The sequence below is a fragment of the Melozone crissalis genome, unplaced genomic scaffold (assembly GCF_028551555.1).
Source record: "Melozone crissalis strain CALT ecotype California unplaced genomic scaffold, PUWL_Pcris_2 ptg000195l_1, whole genome shotgun sequence".
Classification (NCBI taxonomy): Eukaryota; Metazoa; Chordata; class Aves; order Passeriformes; family Passerellidae; genus Melozone; species Melozone crissalis.
The window spans coordinates 394,941-412,556 of record NW_026535960.1 but is presented as its reverse complement, the minus strand read 5'-3'; the positions used below and the strand labels follow the sequence as shown (position 1 = coordinate 412,556).

Here is a 17,616-nt window from a genome sequence, read left to right as displayed (position 1 = left end):
ACTGGGACACGGTTTGGGACAAGGGCAGGGCCAGCACAGTGTCCCTATGGCTGCTGCACTGGGACACGGTTTGGGACACTCTGAAGGGCAATGCCAGCATGGTGTCCCCATGGCTGCTGCACTGGGACACGGTTTGGGACAAGGGCAGGGCCAGTGTGGTGTCCCTATGGCTGCTGCACTGACTTGTGGTTCCTGGGAAAAAGGGATGGGCCAGGCTTTTCCTGGTGCTCAGGGCACCTGGCCTGAGGCATGGTGTGGGAGGGAGAGAATCGGGGGGGGGTTGGGGTGGTGCCAGGGCTGCAGGGATGGTGCCAGGGTCACTGTGGCTGCTGCACTGGGACACGGTTTAGGACACTCTCAGGGTAGGGCCAGCATGGTGTTCCCATGGCTGCTGCACCATCCCTGCAGCCCTGGCACCACCCAAATGACCCTGGCACCACCCAAATGACCCTGGCACCATCCCTGCAGCTCTGGCACCACCACAGTGACCCTGGCACCATCCCTGCAGCTCTGACACCACCGCAGTGACCCTGGCACCATCCCTGCAGCTCTGGCACCACCACAGTGACCCTGGGACCTCCCTAGTGACCCTGGCACCATCCCTGCAGCTCTGGCACCACCACAGTGACCCTGGCACCTCCCTAGTGACCCTGGCACCATCCCTGCAGCCCTGGCACCACCACAGTGACCCTGGCACCATCCCTGCAGCCCTGGCACCATCCCTGCAGCTCTGGCACCACCACAGTGACCCTGGCACCTCCCTAGTGACCCTGGCACCATCCCTGCAGCTCTGGCACCACCGCAGTGACCCTGGCACCATCCCTGCAGCTCTGGCACCACCACAGTGACCCTGGGACTTCCCCAGTGACCCTGGCACCATCCCTACATGCCTGGTGCCACCACAGTGACCCTGGCACCATCCCTGCAGCCCTGGCACCACCACAGTGACCCTGGCACCATCCCTGCAGCCCTGGCACCATCTCTGCAGCTCTGGCACCACCACAGTGACCCTGGGACCTCCCTAGTGACCCTGGCACCATCCCTGCAGCTCTGGCACCACCGCAGTGACCCTGGCACCATCCCTGCCCCCCAGATTCTCTCGCTCCCAGGCCCTGTCACAGACCAGGTGTCCTGAGCACCAGGAAAAAGCCTGGCCCATCCCTTTTTCCCAGGAACCACGAGTCAGGCACAGGATACCTGATAACACCTTTCCCACAGAGATCAGGGTTGTGCAATATCTCCCAGCCACAATAAAGAGCATTTTTGTCCGAGCCCGTGTCTGCTCGTGCCCGTCCTCTGGGCGCGGGGATGGGCCGGCTCCAAGTGGTTCTTCAAAGGGAACTTTGTTATTTTTGTTATTCTTTCCTGCGCGAGGCGCTGGTGCGGGCGGGCAGGGAGAGGCGGAGCAGGGGCGGTGGCCGCCGGTACCTGCCGGGCAGGTGACATCAGTGCCTCGGTACCTGCCGAGCAGGGGACAGAAATGCCACCGGTACCTGCCCGGCAGGTGACACAAACACCGCCGGTACCTGCCCGGCAGGTGACAGCAGTGCCTCGGTTCTCGGGAGTTTAGCTGTTAATCACAGCCCCGAGATTTTTGAAAAGTCTCTGTTTTGGGTGAAAAGTCTCTGTTTAGGCCCACACATTCACAGAACAAGTCAGAGTTCTTCAGTTCTCAGTCTCAGAGTTGTTTATTTTATCTTATCTATAAAATTTTTCTCCTGTCCAGCTGAGGTCCGCTCAACAGGACAGACAGAGGCACTCTGCCTGAGCTCGGGGCGGTGTTATCTCTTTATACCACAAACTACATGTACAATGTTTACAATTACTTTCCAATACCTATCACCTATGTTAGATAGTGAATTTCTATTCTAAACCAATCCCAAAGTGCCAACATCGCAGCAGAAGATGGAGGTAGAGAAGAAGAAGAAAGGCTGGACACACCCAAGTCCCTCCATCTTGTCCCCAAACCCCCCATTCTAAAAACACCAAAATCTACTTATTCACCTAGTGATAATTTTATAATTACACTACTTAAACTTCTTTCAGGTCTTCATACAAAGCTGGCAATTTGCTCCAGGGGTCATAATCAAACCCACAGGTGCTCTGGGCTGTGTGCCAGGGTTTCTGAGCCCCCTGGCAGGGGTCCCAGCAAATCTGGACACCCAGAGGGATGTGCTGAGTTCTGACATCTGGTACCTGCCGAGCAGGTGACACAAACACCGCCGGTACCTGCCCAGCAGGAGATAGCAGCGCCCTGGTACCTGCCAGGCAGGTGACAGCAGTGACACCGGTACCTGGCCGGCAGGTGACACAAACACCGCCGGTACCTGCCCAGAAGGTGACAGAAACACCGCTGGTACCTGCCAAGCAGGCAACAGCAGCGCCGCCTGGGGTCCGGCCCTGCCGAGGGTCAAACACTACCGAGGGGCCGTTTGCCTGGGGTCCAGACATCTTTTCTTTTCTTTTCTTTTTTCTTTTCTTTTCTTTTCTTTTCTTTTCTTTTCTTTTCTTTTCTTTTCTTTTCTTTTCTTTTCTTTTCTTTTCTCTTTTCTTTTCTTTTCTTTTCTTTTCTTTTTTCTCACTTTCTCACTTTGTCATTTTCTTTCTTTCTTTCTTTCTTTCTTTCTTTCTTTCTTTCTTTCTTTCTTTCTTTCTTTCTTTCTTTCTTTCTTTCTTTCTTCCTTCCTTCCTTTCCTTCCTTTCCTTCCTTCCTTCCTTCCTTCCTTTCCTTCCTTTCCTTTCCTTCCTTCCTTTCCTTCCTTTCCTTCCTTCCTTTCCTTCCTTTCCTTTCCTTCCTTCCTTTCCTTCCTTTCCTTCCTTCCTTTCCTTCCTTTCCTTTCCTTCCTTTCCTTCCTTTCCTTCTTTCTTTTCTCCTTATATATTTTCTTAAGCAATATGGACTTCTATATTTTTATAGACAATAACAGAGACAGTCACATCCTTCCTTTGCACTTAAATTTAATTTTATTTTAAGGAATTAAAACAATCACATTGTTTTAAAACCACCCTGTTCATATACCCAGGGGTCATTCACTGTCGTTTCTCTCTGGCAAACCCCGAGGGTGGATTAACCAGAGCTCTGCCATGCTCTGCCTGTGCTCAGGTATTTCCAGGGGCAGGAGCTGCCACCCCCAGGGCAGGCAGGGCTCTGTGCATCCCCCTCCTCATTAAAATGTCTCAGCAGCCACAGGGGCTCAGGGACCTGTGCTCCAGTGATGCCTTGTGAAGGCTGGCCTAGAACAGAAACCAGACACAGCTGAATAATAAAGTTGGGATTTATTAAGAGGCCTCAGTGGATCCATCATGGGCAAAGCTGAAGAATAAAGCTGGGATTTTTTAAGGGGCCACAATGGATACACCTTGGGCAGCACAACCCAAAATGGCCACAAAAATGGACAACAGCTCATGGGGGTCTCACATTTTATAAGTTCTGCTCCATTAGCATATTGGAGCTATTTGTCCAATTACGGCTTTAGCACATGCAGTCCCATCCGTCTTGTTTTTCTCTCTCCAGCCCATGTTGTTTGTGCTCTTGGGGTGTCACAGACATCTTTTCATTAAAATCCTTTCTTAGGATTTTTTCCTGCTGAAGCTGAGAAGTTTCAGCAACAAAGTGTAAACAATGGTTATCTGCTGCTGTGGAATGCAACAGGTGGATCCATGATTGGTCTCCTGTGAATGTTTGGATTTACTGACCACTCACGGTAGGGCTGGGTCTTGCTCTCTGCCAAGAGATAGATCTTTGTTATTCATTGCTTTTCTATTCTATTCTTAGTTTAGCTAGCCGTCTGAGAACTTTTCCTTTCTATTCCTTTTAGTATAGTTATAATGTAGAATATATATCATAAAATAATAAATCAAGCCTTCTAAACATAAGGTCAACATTCTCACCCTGAAAACCCTTGTGACCACTGTCACACTTGGGGCTGAGATTTGGATCCAAAATAGCTACAAAAATGGACAACAGCTCATGGGGTCTCACACTTATCATAAGTTTTGGTCCATTTGCATATTGGAGCTAATTGTCCAATTACAGCTTTAGCCCATGAAATCCCATCCTTCTTGTTTTTCTCTCTTCAGCCCACGGTGTTTGTGCTCTTGGACCTGAGATTTGGATCATTTGTCCTTGGTGCCCAGCTAGAGAAGGAATTGTTTTGTCTCCCTGCTCTGTGCAGAGAGCTCACCATACCCTAATATGGAGCCCAGACCCACACACTAAAGCAGCACAGAATGTGAAAAATAGAAAAGCCAAAACCTGAGGGATTCCCAGCACCAGCTGGAAGGGAGCTGGGAGCAGTGTCAGCACCTGAGCTCCGCCCCTGGAGGTTTCCCAAATCAATCACTGCAGGAAAACCCTCCTCAAACGCCCCAGTGCTGAACCATCCCTGGGAAAGGCATCTCCCAGCCTCTGATGTGGCTCCGAGATGCTCCAGCCACGACTCCCACACCTTCCGGCAGGTGAGGCCGCAGGGCTGGCTGTACCTGGGCCCAGGTGTGTCTGTGCCAGGCTCCCGGGCAGCTGCAGGTGAGCCAGGGAGCCCGGGGGCATCCCAGGGGTAAAAAAATGTGAATTTTATTATTGTCTTTTGGGAAATATTCAAATTAATATTATATGTGCTATGTTAGAAAGTAATGCTGTATTAATTTTCTTAAGTAGTGTGTTAAATACAGTTTTAGGTTATAACAAAATCTTAAAATAAAAACTATGCTGTGTAAGATACTTTTTTTAAAGAAAGGACTCACACCAGATAGCAGCCACAGGACACCTGAACCTTTCAGAGAAAAAGAATTTATTGCTCCAGTATCAGAACAAACTAACTTCTTTCTGCCTCGCTCAGCCCTGAAGATGCCGTCAGGATTCAGAGGAAGCAGCTGACACTGCCCAGACAGAATCCTGTATTTGAATGGAATTTACACATCATGGATGAGGTGTATGAATATGCAACAGGCTGTTGCTTTTAAGGGTTAATCCTCTGTATACGTGGGTCATTTTTCGGGCTTATTTTGCCCAGAAAGAGCTACCCCGGATATCCGTAACTCTTTGTTTCTATTGTCTTGTGTTTTCCTAATCCTAATTGTCCAATTTTTTATTACTCTAGTTATATTAATATTTTTATAACCATTTAATTACTATTAAACTTTAAAAATTTTAAAAACGAGTGATTGGCATTTTCCACACCAGGGCTCTGTGCCCTCTCTGTGGCCTCTACAAGAAGTATCCCAGTATCCCCAAATCCTCAAATATATTCCCAATATCCAAATATAATCCAAAAGTGTGAAATAGATCATAGAGAGCAGTGTAGGTGTATCACTTGGTGAGAAATTGAGGTTTTGGGATTTTTAGTGTGCTGATGGAAGCAAAATGGAGGGCACAGGGTGCTGTCCTGGGTTTCTTCCTCATGGGTTTGGGTGGTATTTTGTAATTGGACAGAAAAGTCCGTCTTGTGGGCTCTGAGATAAATTATTGGGTTAAAAGGGAAAATAATCCAGGTGTCAGTTCTTAATTGGATAGTTTAGTCTTAAAAGCCCTTGTACCAAGAGATTGTTGGCCATCCTGTGCCTTCTAATGAAAAGCTGCTCAACTCACAGCAGTGAGACTATTTTACTGGTAAGAAATAATAAACACTTGAGTCTGAACATGGATTACTGCCTCAGGTGCCTTCAACCCAGACCCAGAGAAACCCACAACTGGGACCCCCAAAACTGGGACCCCTACAACTGGGATCCCCACAACTGGTGCCCCATGTGAGGAACCTCAGGAGTCCAAGCCCCATCCAACCTGGCCTTGGTCACTTCCAGGGACGGGGCAGCCACAGCTGCTTTGGGCAATTTCTGCCAGGGCCTGCCCACCCTCACAGGGAAGGACTTTTTCCCAATATCTCCTGTAAATAAATCCCCTTTTTCAGTTAAAAACTTCCCTGCCCCTTGTCCTGTCGCTCTCTGCCCATGACAAGAGAAATGAAATCAGTGAAGTTCCAGTTATGCTGCAATTATGGCTACAAAAGATTTAAGAAACCTCTTTGTTTTCTGACCAAGAGGTGCTGTTTTCTGACCAAGAGGTGTGTTTAATTAACACAAAAGATATATCCCTTCCATTTACATTTCTTCTTTTAATTGTAAAAATATGTGGTGGAATAATTTTTTTCCTAGCTCAGAGTAAAAACGGTTGGCAAACATTTCACCTAGAACTCAGTTACGTTGTTTATATATGAAGATCTAACCATTTAAATTTTATTTAGCAGAAAAATCCAAATAAATTCTTTTATGAAAATGAATACAAAAAGCTATATCACTTCCATTTACATTTCTTCTCTTGATTGTAAAAATATGTAGTGGAAATAGTTCTTCCTAGCTCCAAGTAAAAAGGGTTGGCAAATATTTCACCTAGAACTCAGTTTGTCAAGTTTATATATGAAGATCTAACCATTTAAATTTTATTTAGCAGAAAAACCCAAATAAGTTCTTTGATGAAAATGCTTCAGCTTCTTCTGAGTGAAACATTTAAAATTTTGCCCAGAAACACACTCATTCTTAACATTTTCCTGAAGATCTAACAATTTAAATTTCATTTAGCGGTAAAACCCAAAGAAGGAAAATGCTTCAGCTCCTTCTGAGTGAAACATCTAAAATTTTGCTCAGAAACATTTTTCTGAGGAAATTTCCTGAGCTGAGAGCAGGGACGAGCTCCAGAGCGGGGACCGAAGCCTCAGGAGCAGGTCCTGGAGCCATCACCCCATGGGGACAGGGTACCTGGGCCAGGTGTGCTCCCCGCAGGGTCCTGGAGCCATCACTCCCCCAGGACAGCACAGGTACCTGGGCCAGGTGTGCTCCCTGCAGGGTCCTGGAGCCATCACTCCCCCAGGACAGGACGGGGTACCTGGGCCAGGTGTGCTCCCCGCAGGGTCCTGGAGCCATCACTCCCCCAGGACAGCACAGGTACCTGGGCCAGGTGTGCTCCCTGCAGGGTCCTGGAGCCATCACTCCCCCAGGACAGCACAGGGGGCCAGGTGCACTCCCCACAGGGTCCTGGAGCCATCACTCCCCCAGGACAGGTACCTGGGCCAGGTGCCCTCCCCACAGGGTCCTGGAGCCATCATCCCCCCAGGACAGCACAGGGTACCTGGGCCAGGTGCGCTCCCCGCAGGGTCCTGGAGCCACCTCCCCTCAGGACAGGACAGGGTACCTGGGCCAGGTGCGCTCCCCGCAGCCGAGCCCCCTCCCGGTGAGTCAGAGGGAGAAGCTCTCGGGAGCCGCTCAGCCGGTCTGGGGAGCGCCCACGCCGGCAGGAACGCGCTCGGGAGCAGGACAGACGGACAGGCAGGGCCGGGGCACGCAGCCCCTCCTGCCACCGAGGCAGGCATCGAGCCATGAGCCATGCAGGACATGGGCACACCTGGGTGAGGGCAGCTTTCCATGTGTCACCTGTGTCCCCCAGGGCAGGCACTGAGCCACGCGGGACACGGGCACACCTGGCTGAGGGCAGCTTTCCGTGTGTCACCTGTGTCCCCACGCACGGGGAGCCACCCATGACTCACACAGGCATTGTCCTTTGTGTCCAGGCTCACGGGACGGTCACAGGAGAGTCACCTGCATGGAGAGTCACAGCAGGGACCTGCACAAGGTCACACAGTGACACACAGGGTCACACGGTCACACACGAGGTCACATTGTCACAGCAGGGACCTGCACAGGGTCACACCACAGCCACAGTCACACACAGGGTCACACAGGACCCTATTCCAGGTGCGTGGAATCACACAGGACCCCACAGGGGCCGTCACACATAGCGAGGCACAGACACCTGTTGTTGAGGTTGACAGGACTTTTGCTTTATGTTTACAGCTAATGATTGGAGAGAAGGCGATCCTCCAAAGCGCAATGTTACTCCCCGTTATTTTGCCTGCAGAAATTCAAGTTTTTGGTGTAATTACTCAAACAGCTGGGATGTGCTTTCTGAGGCTGACCACGACAATTGCCAAAGGGACATTGGTTCATTTGTGGAGACAGGGCTTCCAGGGCATCCCACCACACCCTGAAGGTGGCCCGTGTGGCATGGGAACGCTCACTGTGACAGCACCTGCAGCTAAAGCAGGCATGGAGAGGAGCTGGGGGAGCTCCATGGCCGGTCCAGGTCAGTTTTCCAGCTCTGCTCCCGTGTGCCAGCCCAGGGCAGGGCCACCCAGCACGGGGCAGGGCTCCCTGCCGTCCCCAGGGGCAGGGAAGGGCAGGATTTAAATCGGGCACCTGCGCCTCCGCTCACCTGGCTGGGAGCCGGCGGGAGGAGGAGGAGGAGGAGGATCAGGATCAGGATCATCATCATCGGAGCCTGCCGGCGGTCCAGCTGCTCTAGATTCACGGCCAGGAGGTAGGACAGAGGACAGAGCCCACCTGGGGTCACCGAGGGGACCTGCGCAGGGAGCGGGGACCTCGCCCCAATCCCAAACTCCGGGCAGAGCTGCTGAAACTGCTGGGATCGGTGAGCGGGAGATCTCCGGGCAGAAACTGGTCCTTTTCGGGAAGGGACAAAGTGACCGAATGGCACCAGGGCTGGTGGAAGCTGCTGCTCTGGTGACGCGTTTTGTGTCGCCGGTGCTTCAGCAGAGCTGGGGTGCGGGAGGGAAACAGAGGGAGCTGCGGGACCGACCCGGGGCTGCGGCTGGAATGGTGGAGATCGCTGGGATCCGGGGCTGGAGCAGTGGGAATGGCTGGATCCAGGGCTGGAGCAGTGGGGCTTGGCTAGGAGCCCGGAGAGAAGGCAGTGGGCAGGAGCTGGGCTGTACTGGGGGCACTGGTGTGATTTCTGTCCCCAGGGTGGGTGCATGACTGGGGGCACAGGTGTGTTTTCCCTCCCAGTGTCAGTGCTGTACTGGGGGCACTGGTGTGATTTCCTTCCTCAGTGCTGTACTGGGGGCACTGGTGTGATTTCCCTCCCGGACCCCGGGCAGGACTGGGGACCCCCTTGTTTTGGGGCCACCCCGGCTGGCCCCGGCTATGAAACCACTCCCACCGGAGCCTTCTGGCCGAGCCAGCCCCGGGAGCTGCGAGTGCAGTCCAGCCCCGGCCCCGGAGGCTGATTAGAGAGCTGCTAATGACAGGCTGCGGTTGGGAAACGGGCTGGCGGTGCAGGGTGTTCACACGAACGCCGTGTCCTACAGAGGTGTCACTGAATCCAGGGGGAATCACTGGATCCAGGGTTTGGAGCAGTGGGAATCACTGGAGCAGTGGGAATCGCTGGATCCAGGGTTGGAGCAGTGGGAATCGCTGGATCCAGGGCTGGAGCAGTGGGAATCACTGGGCTCCAGGGCTGGAGCAGTGGGAATCACTGGATCCAGGGTTGGAGCAGTGGGAATCACTGGATCCAGGGCTGGAGCAGTGGGAATGGAGCAGTGGGAATCACTGGAGCAGTGGGAATCGCTGGATCCAGGGTCAGAGCAGTGGGAATCGCTGGATCCAGGGTTGGAGCAGTGGGAATCACTGGATCCAGGGTTGGAGCAGTGGGAATGGAGCAGTGGGAATCACTGGAGCAGTGGGAATCGCTGGATCCAGGGTTTGGAGCAGAGGGAATCACTGGATCCAGGGTTGGAGCAGTGGGAATCGCTGGATCCAGGGTCAGAGCAGTGGGAATCGCTGGATCCAGGGTTTGGAGCAGTGGGAATCACTGGGCTCCAGGGCTGGAGCAGTGGGAATCACTGGATCCAGGGTTGGAGCAGTGGGAATCACTGGATCCAGGGCTGGAGCAGTGGGGATGGAGCAGTGGGAATCACTGAAGCAGTGGGAATCGCTGGATCCAGGGTTTGGAGCAGAGGGAATCACTGGATCCAGGGTTTGGAGCAGTGGGAATCACTGGATCCAGGGTTGGAGCAGTGGGAATCACTGGATCCAGGGCTGGAGCAGTGGGGCTGGAGCAGTGGGAATCATGGATCGCTGACACCACGCTCCAGCGTGCAGTGCCACCCCGGCAGGCAGCACAGCCATCCCATCACCTCCCTCTGCACCAGGGGATGACATCGCTCTCCAGGACCCAGTGCCACCCTGGCAGGTGGCACAGCCAGCACATCACCTCCCCTGCACCATCGGAGCCGGGCAGGGATGGACAGGAGTGGGACAGAGCCACGGGGAGGGTCCCTGGATGTTGCAGTGTGATGTAATAGCCTGTCTCAGTATCCCGGTTCTTTCCCCAGGTGTGCCAATACTCTCTCCCTTCCCCTCCCTTGCCCCTGCTGAGCGCTGTCCATCAATCTTGGCATTCCAGCAAGGACACCGTGTGATTGGCAGAGTTCAAAAGATTCCTCTCAGCCCTGGGGACATTGAGCCATCCAGGTGTCATTTGTCCCCTGAGACTTCTCCCTCCTTACCTGGTTGGTAAATCGGTTCCTCTGCTTCAGGCGGGTCACTGTTTTCCACTGAGGCTTCCATGTCATCCATTGGAGCACTGAGGGCTTCCAAATGGTAGACCTCAGGAGGGGGAGATGAGCTTGAAATTAACTTAAGAACCATGCTTTTGATTAGCCCGAAAACAATGCTAACAACAACAATAACAACAACTAGAATAAACAATATTAAAATCACAGTTTTCAGAACAGATCCCAACCAGCCCGAGTCCCCAGCCTTTGAACAGTCCTCTCAGCCAGCTGTCAGTTTCTCTCTTGATGTCATTCACCATGGTTTTCATCTTGTCTGCGGAGAGACAGATGTGAGCTTGTCCAAGGGCTTTGGCCAAGGTAGTCCATAGGTTGCTTTGGGCTGAGGGACTATCCAGGAGATCGCTGGTGGAATGATGGTGAGTAGGACGGCCCGGACAGCAGGGCTGGGCTGGGGCTGTGGGTGAATCTCAGCCCCACCGCGGTGCCTCCGCCCCAGCATCAATCCAGGATTTCAATGGATCAAAGCAGTGACTCAGAGACATCCCCAGCGCTCAGTAAACAGCCAGGGACATGGAACTGTGACCCTGATAACGAGTCAGACGTGTCATTAGTGTCACTCAGAGGAGTTTACAGGCCATGGGTGTTCCCCAGGAGATCCTCTGGGTTTCGATTCTGCTGCTTTTACGAGGCTGTGGCCTCATCGCTGCTGCACCGTGCTGGAGATGCTGGGAGTGTGTTTACAGGGGACCAGGTGACAACGTGAGACATCCTGGGAGTGGGTGGCATCCCTGCCTGTGGCAGGGGCTGGGACCAGATGGGTTTTAAGGCCTCTTCCCACCCAGATTATCCTGGGATTCCATGATGCATCTGTGATTTCTTCATTAAATAACATAGCCTGGTTTTGTAGGACAGGAGGATGACAGGAGGGTGTTTGGGGTCTGTGCTGGTGTTCACAGGGGTTCTTGGATGAGGGAAGAGATGAGGATCTGACTCCATGTTTCAGAAGGCTTGATTTATTATTTCATTATATATATTATATTAAAACTATACTAAAATAATAGAAGAAAGGATTTCATCAGAAGGCCAGCTAAGAATTGAATAGGAAGGAATGATAACAAAGGTTAGTGGCTCGGCTCTCTGTCTGAGCCAGCTGGGCTGTGATTGGTCATTAATTACAAACATCTAACATGGGCCAATCAAAGATTTACCTGTTGCATTCCACATCAGCAGATAATCAATGTTTACATCGTGTTCCTGAGGCCTCTCAGCTTCTCAGGAGGAAAAAATCCTAAAGAAAGTATTTTCCATAAAAGATGTCTGTGACAGGGCTCTCTGCCTGCCCAGTGGCCTTGGAAAAAGCAGAGACCCAGAGAACCCAGAGATAGAACCCAGAGCCAGGGGAAAGCTCTCCCTCAGCTCCTGCTGCTGTCCCTGGCTCTGAACAGCCACTCATCCTTCCCTAAGACCATTCCCGTGCCCTGTGGAGTGCCAGGATGGTGTGGGATCACACAGCCCCCAGGAGCATCCACACACACACCCGGGCTGTGCCCTGTGTCCCACCATCCCCAGGACAGAGGCCAGACCGGGTTAAATAAAGCAGGTATTTATTAAAGGGCCTTCAAAGGACACACCTTGGGCAGTGCCAGAGCCCAGCCGTGGCTACACCTCAGATGGATAATGGGTCATGACTTTTCACTCTTTTATAAGTTTGGGTTCGTTTGCATATCGGGGCTAATTGTCTAATTACAGCTCCAATTACAGGTTATGCAGCCATATCCTCCCAGCTTGCTCTCCTCAATTCGCTTTTGTTTGCACTTTTTGGGCCTGAGGCTGTGAGGGTGTCCTTGGTTGTGGGGCTGGAAAAGGATTGTTGTGTGTGACTGAGCTGTGAGGGGAACTTGCTGACACTTTATGTGGAGCTCAGAGTTACTAACACAGCAGAGAGTGTGGAAAATAGGGAAGTTAAAACTCAACTCTAGGAAAATATGAAAGTTAAAACCCAAGGCAAGGTCCTGAATCATGCTGGCACCAGCCCAAAGGCAAGTGGTGGTTGTGTGTGTGACAGTGTTCACAGGGGTTTTCAGGTTGGGGAAGAGACCAGGATCTGACTCCATGTTTTCAGAAGGTTTGATTTATTATTTTATGATATATATTATATTAAGACTATACTAAAAGAACAGAAGAAAGGATTTCATCAGAAGGCCAGCTAAGAATAGAAAAAGAAAGAATAATAACAAAGGCTTGTGACTGACCAGAGAGTCCGAGCCAGCTGACTGTGATTGGCCATTAATTAGAAACAACCCCATGAGACCAATCACAGATGCACCTGTTGCATTCCACAGCAGCAGAAAATCATTGTTTACATTTTGTTCCTGAGGCCTCTCAGGAGGAAAAATCCCAAGGAAAGCATTTTTCATAAAAGATGTCTGTGACAGTTGTGACCCCCAGGAACAGGAGAGGAGAGGGGCTGAGGGCACAGGCTTGGGGCTCTGGGGGAGCATGGGGGTGCCTGGGGGGCTGCAGGGTGCCCCTGCTGCTGAGATGGTGATTCCCTGTGTGCTGTGTCTGTCACCAACCCCTGCCCTGCCCTCAGAGCTCTCTGCCCACTCCAGCTGCACCCTGGCCTGCTCTGAGGGAGCAGCAAAGGCCCCGATGCCCCTCCCTGCTTCTCCTGGGCTCCCTCCAGGGAGGGGCTTTCCCCACCCTGAGCACCCCCAGAGCTGCCTCAATAAACACTGCTGTGCTCCCGTGTTCCAATTTAGGGAGGGGGCAATGGGAATTTGGGGGTCCCAGCAAAGCCAGAGTGACCCCCACATCCCCCAAGGGTCTCTCTGGCCCTCCTGGGGATCCCAAAATCTCTCCCAAGCCCTTCCCCACCCACAATAAATGCTGCTGGTCCCCAAATAGTCAGCGGTTCAGATTTGGGGAGGGGGACACAGGAAATTTGGGGATCCCCAGCAGAGGGACCCTCGCATTCCCCAAGATCCACTCTTGGCTGTGGGGACCCCACTGTGAAACCCACACAGGGATTTGTGACTTACCAGGGGCTCTGTCTGTTCCTCCTGATGTATTAAAATTATGGATATTGATCCAGTACGGATATCCAAAACCTCTCTGACAGTTTAGAGTTAGAAAGTGTGTGTTTATTGTGGGATAGCTCCCAAATATACATTGCAATTTACAGGTGATTACAGAGTCCTTTTATCTATACAGGTATTAATTTACAGGTGATTAAAGAGTCCTTTTATCTATACAAGTATTGAATACCCAAAATACAAATGCATATTCATGACTTTGGTACATCCCATTCCCAGTATGGATATTGATCTATGGATTTTGATATCCAAAAACTCTCTGAAAGCTTATAGTTAGAAAGTGTTTGTTTATTGTGGGATAGCTCCCAAATCACACTGCAATTTACAGATGATTACAGAGCCCTTTTATCTATACAAGTACTGAATACCCAAAATACAAATGCATATTCCTGACTTTGATACATCCCATTCCCCACTTCGTATGGTAATTAGTTCAAAAACTATTAAGCATGGTAATTAGTTCAAAAGCTATTAAGCATGCGCAGTGTGTTCCTTGAAATGGGTCGGTAGTCCCTTTCATGGGGAGGGGTCCCGAAATGAGGAAGTAAATGAAGTCTTCCTTGTTCTGGCCTTTCTACATTTTCAGTGCAAATATGACAAATGAACCCTTGGTAGAACTCTCATTCCCCATCTTCAACTGGTTTCAGAGCAGAGGAGGCCACAATTGTCTTATGTTCCTAAAAGCTATTTATCAGTTTCTATATTCTACATTATAAACCCTGCTAACCACACATTGTGTTGACAAGCAATAATTATTAGCTAACTACTAACTCTTAACTTCACCAAGGCCTACCCATTTATTTTAGTTAACTCCAATAAAGCTTATCTTTAACTAAAATCTTAGCTCCTCTAAAATCTATAAATTCCTTAAAGTTTATGTCTCACTCCCTCCCCAGACACGCCCAGCATGCCACAGGAGCAGGATTCCTCCCCAGAGACAATGAGGAAGATGAGTGGATGCTCCATAAACAACAAGCAGAGCAGCCCAGGTGAGCACAAGGAGATGGACGGGGACGGCGGCGGCAGCTTCATCGCCGGAGTCTTCCTCCAGGCCAAGAGGAAGAGGCTGAGCATCCACGAGGCCATGGTGAGGGGCATGCTGAGCCCGGGCACGGCGCTGGTGCTGCTGGAGGCGCAGGCGGCCTCGGGCCTGCTCACGGACCCGGGCAGCCCCGCGCGGCTCTCGGTGATGGAGGCGCTGGCTCGGGGGCTCATTGGCCACGACTTCTACGAGAAGCTGCTGTCGGCCGAGGGAGCCGTGACCGGGTACACAGAGCCCTACACGGGCCGCAGGATCTCCCTGTTTCAGGCCATGCAGAAGGGGCTGATCGTCAGGGACCACGGCGTCCGCCTGCTGCAGGCCCAGATCGCCACCGGCGGCATCATCGACCCCACAAGCGGCCACCGTGTACCCGTGGAGGTGGCCTACAAGCATGGCTTCTTCGATGAAGAGATGAGCCAGATCCTTTCCAACCCCGAGAATCAAACAAGGACTTGCTTCGACCCCAACACCCACGAGAACCTGACCTACCTGCAGCTGCTGCGCCGCTGCGTGCCCGACCCGGACACGGGGCTGCTGATGCTGCAGCTGATGGACAAGGGCTCCGTGCTCTACCAGCTGAGCGAGGATGCCCGCCGAGCCCTGCAGGCCGCCCGCACCACGCTGGCTGTGGGGCTCTTCCAGGGCCAGAGCGTCACCGTCTGGGAGCTCCTCTTCTCCCGCTACGTCCCTGAGCACCAGAGAGAGGAGCTGCTCAGGAGATACAAGGCGGGGGCAGTGAGCATTGCACAGATGATCGAGGTCCTCACTGCCACCATCACAGCGGCAGAAAGGGACAGCGGGGTTCTGGGCTCACCCACAGCCAAGCCCAACAATGAGGCGAGGGCGTCACCCCCAGCTCAGGACACGCAGGCCCAGGAGCAGCAGCTGAGGAAGTCCCTCAAGTCCATGACGGTCCGTGTTACTGCTGGGGAGTTCCAGGGGCAAAACGTGTCTGTGCTGGACCTGCTCTTCTCCAGATACGTCCCCCAGGACAAGCGTCAGGAGCTGCTGGAGCTGTACAGGGCAGGGATACTGAGCACGGAGCAGGTGGGCGCCGTGGTCACCACCATGGTGAACCGGACAGAGGCCACGAACGCTGCGCGGGTGGTGAACACCAGGGGCACACACAGGGCAGTGCCAGCGGCTGGGGAGGGTGCAAAGGATTGTTCAGAACACCTGGATGAGACCCTGAGGTGCACCACCATCAGTGTGCCGGCTGGGGAGCTGCAGGGACAGCAGGTGTCCCTGTGGGACCTGATCTTCTCCGATTACAACCCCGAGGAGAAGAGGGAGGAGCTGCTGGACCTGTACCATGAGAGGTTATTAACTCTGGAGCAGATGACAACTGTTGTCAGCACTCTGATTAGGAAAAAAGAATCTGCAGGCAGGAAATTGCACATCACAGTCAAGAGTTCCAGCAAGGACCCCATGACAGCAGCAGGAGAGGAGGGTGATGACAAACCTCCCAGAGAGGAAGCCTGGAAAACAACCCTGAAAACCACAATGGTCCACGTGGAGGCTCCAGAGTTCCAGGGCAGGGAGGTGTCCCTGTGGGACCTGCTGCACTCCCGCTACATCCCCCAGGAGAACAGGAGGGAGCTGCTGGAGCTCTATGAGGCAGGAGAGCTGAGCCTGGAGCAGGTGAGGACCGTTGTCACCACCATTGTCACCAGGACAGCAGCTGCAGAGAGAGCAGAGTCTGTGAGTGGTGCCAGGGCAGAGCCGGTGGCCACAGAGGCTGAACCCACGGCCCTGGATGGGGATGGGGCCTGGGAGGAGACCCTGAAGGCCACCAGAGCCGAGGTGGCAGTGGGGGAGTTCCAGGATGGACAGACTTCCTTGTGGGACCTGCTCTTCTCTGATTACATCCCCGAGGAGAAGCGTCAGGAGCTGCTGGAGCTGTACCGTGGGGGAACACTGCCCTTGGAGCAGTTAATCCTTGTGGTCACCACTCTCATCAAGAAAAATGAATCTGCAGGCAGGAAATTCCAAATTTCAGTCAAGAGTTCCAACAGGGATCCTGTGACAGCAGCAGGAGAGGAGAGAGACCACCATCCCAAAGAGGAAGCCTGGAAAACAACCCTGAAAACCACAATGGTCCACGTGGAGGCTCCAGAGTTCCAGGGCAGGGAGGTGTCCCTGTGGGACCTGCTGCACTCCCGCTACATCCCCCAGGAGAACAGGAGGGAGCTGCTGGAGCTCTATGAGGCAGGAGAGCTGAGCCTGGAGCAGGTGAGGACCGTTGTCACCACCATTGTCACCAGGACAGCAGCTGCAGAGAGAGCAGAGTCTGTGAGTGGTGCCAGGGCAGAGCCGGTGGCCACAGAGGCTGAACCCACGGCCCTGGATGGGGATGGGGCCTGGGAGGAGACCCTGAAGGCCACCAGAGCCGAGGTGGCAGTGGGGGAGTTCCAGGGCACACAGACATCCCTGTGGGACCTGCTCTTCTCTGAGCATATCCCCGAGGAGAAGCGTCAGGAGCTCCTGGAGCTGTACCGTGGGGGGACCCTCCCCATCCAGGAGCTGCTCAGCACCACCAGCAGCCTGGCCAGCCAGAGCCTGGAGCAGCACCTGAGGGCCCTCCCCGCGCACACCATGGACCTGCTGCGCTCCGAGGGCTCCTACATCACCTGTGACCCGGCCCAGGAGCGCCGGGTGTCCGTGTGGGAGCTGCTCTCCTCCAAGCAGGTGTCCGAGTACAAACGGGAGGCGTGTCTGGACACCTACCCTTCGGGAGGGCTGACGGTGAACAGGATCACCATCACCACCACCATCACCACTGGGCCCCGGCTGGAGCAGAGCCGGCCCCGGCACCACTGACCGAGATCCCGGCACAGCAGGGTCCTCTTGGGTCCCTCCGTGTATCCCAACACTGACCAAGATCCCAGCACAGCAGGGTCCTGGTATCCACTGGGACTTTGTTCCTCATGTCCTTCTGTGTGTCCTACCACTGACCGAGATCCCAGCACAGCAGGGTCCTAAGATCCAGTGGGACTTTGTTCCTCATGTCCCTCTGTGTGTCCCACCACTGATTATGATCCAGACACAGCAGGGTCCTGGGCACCCGTGGGACTTTGCTCTTCATGTCCCACTGTGTGTCCCACCACTGACTGAG

At 53.1% G+C, this 17,616-nt stretch overlaps 1 protein-coding gene across 1 annotated transcript in view; it reads left to right on the top strand.

Annotated features, from left to right (window-relative positions):
• The window catches only part of EPPK1 (epiplakin 1), a 29,042-nt gene extending 11,721 nt beyond the window's left edge, over positions 1-17,321 (top strand). The window contains exons 2-5 of the mRNA XM_054293856.1: positions 7,106-7,397; positions 14,356-16,102; positions 16,175-16,993; positions 17,054-17,321. Of these exons, the coding sequence (XP_054149831.1) occupies positions 7,106-7,397; positions 14,356-16,102; positions 16,175-16,993; positions 17,054-17,321 (3,126 nt within the window). The remainder of the gene's footprint in view (positions 1-7,105; positions 7,398-14,355; positions 16,103-16,174; positions 16,994-17,053) is intronic.
• Positions 17,322-17,616: the final 295 nt, after the last annotated feature.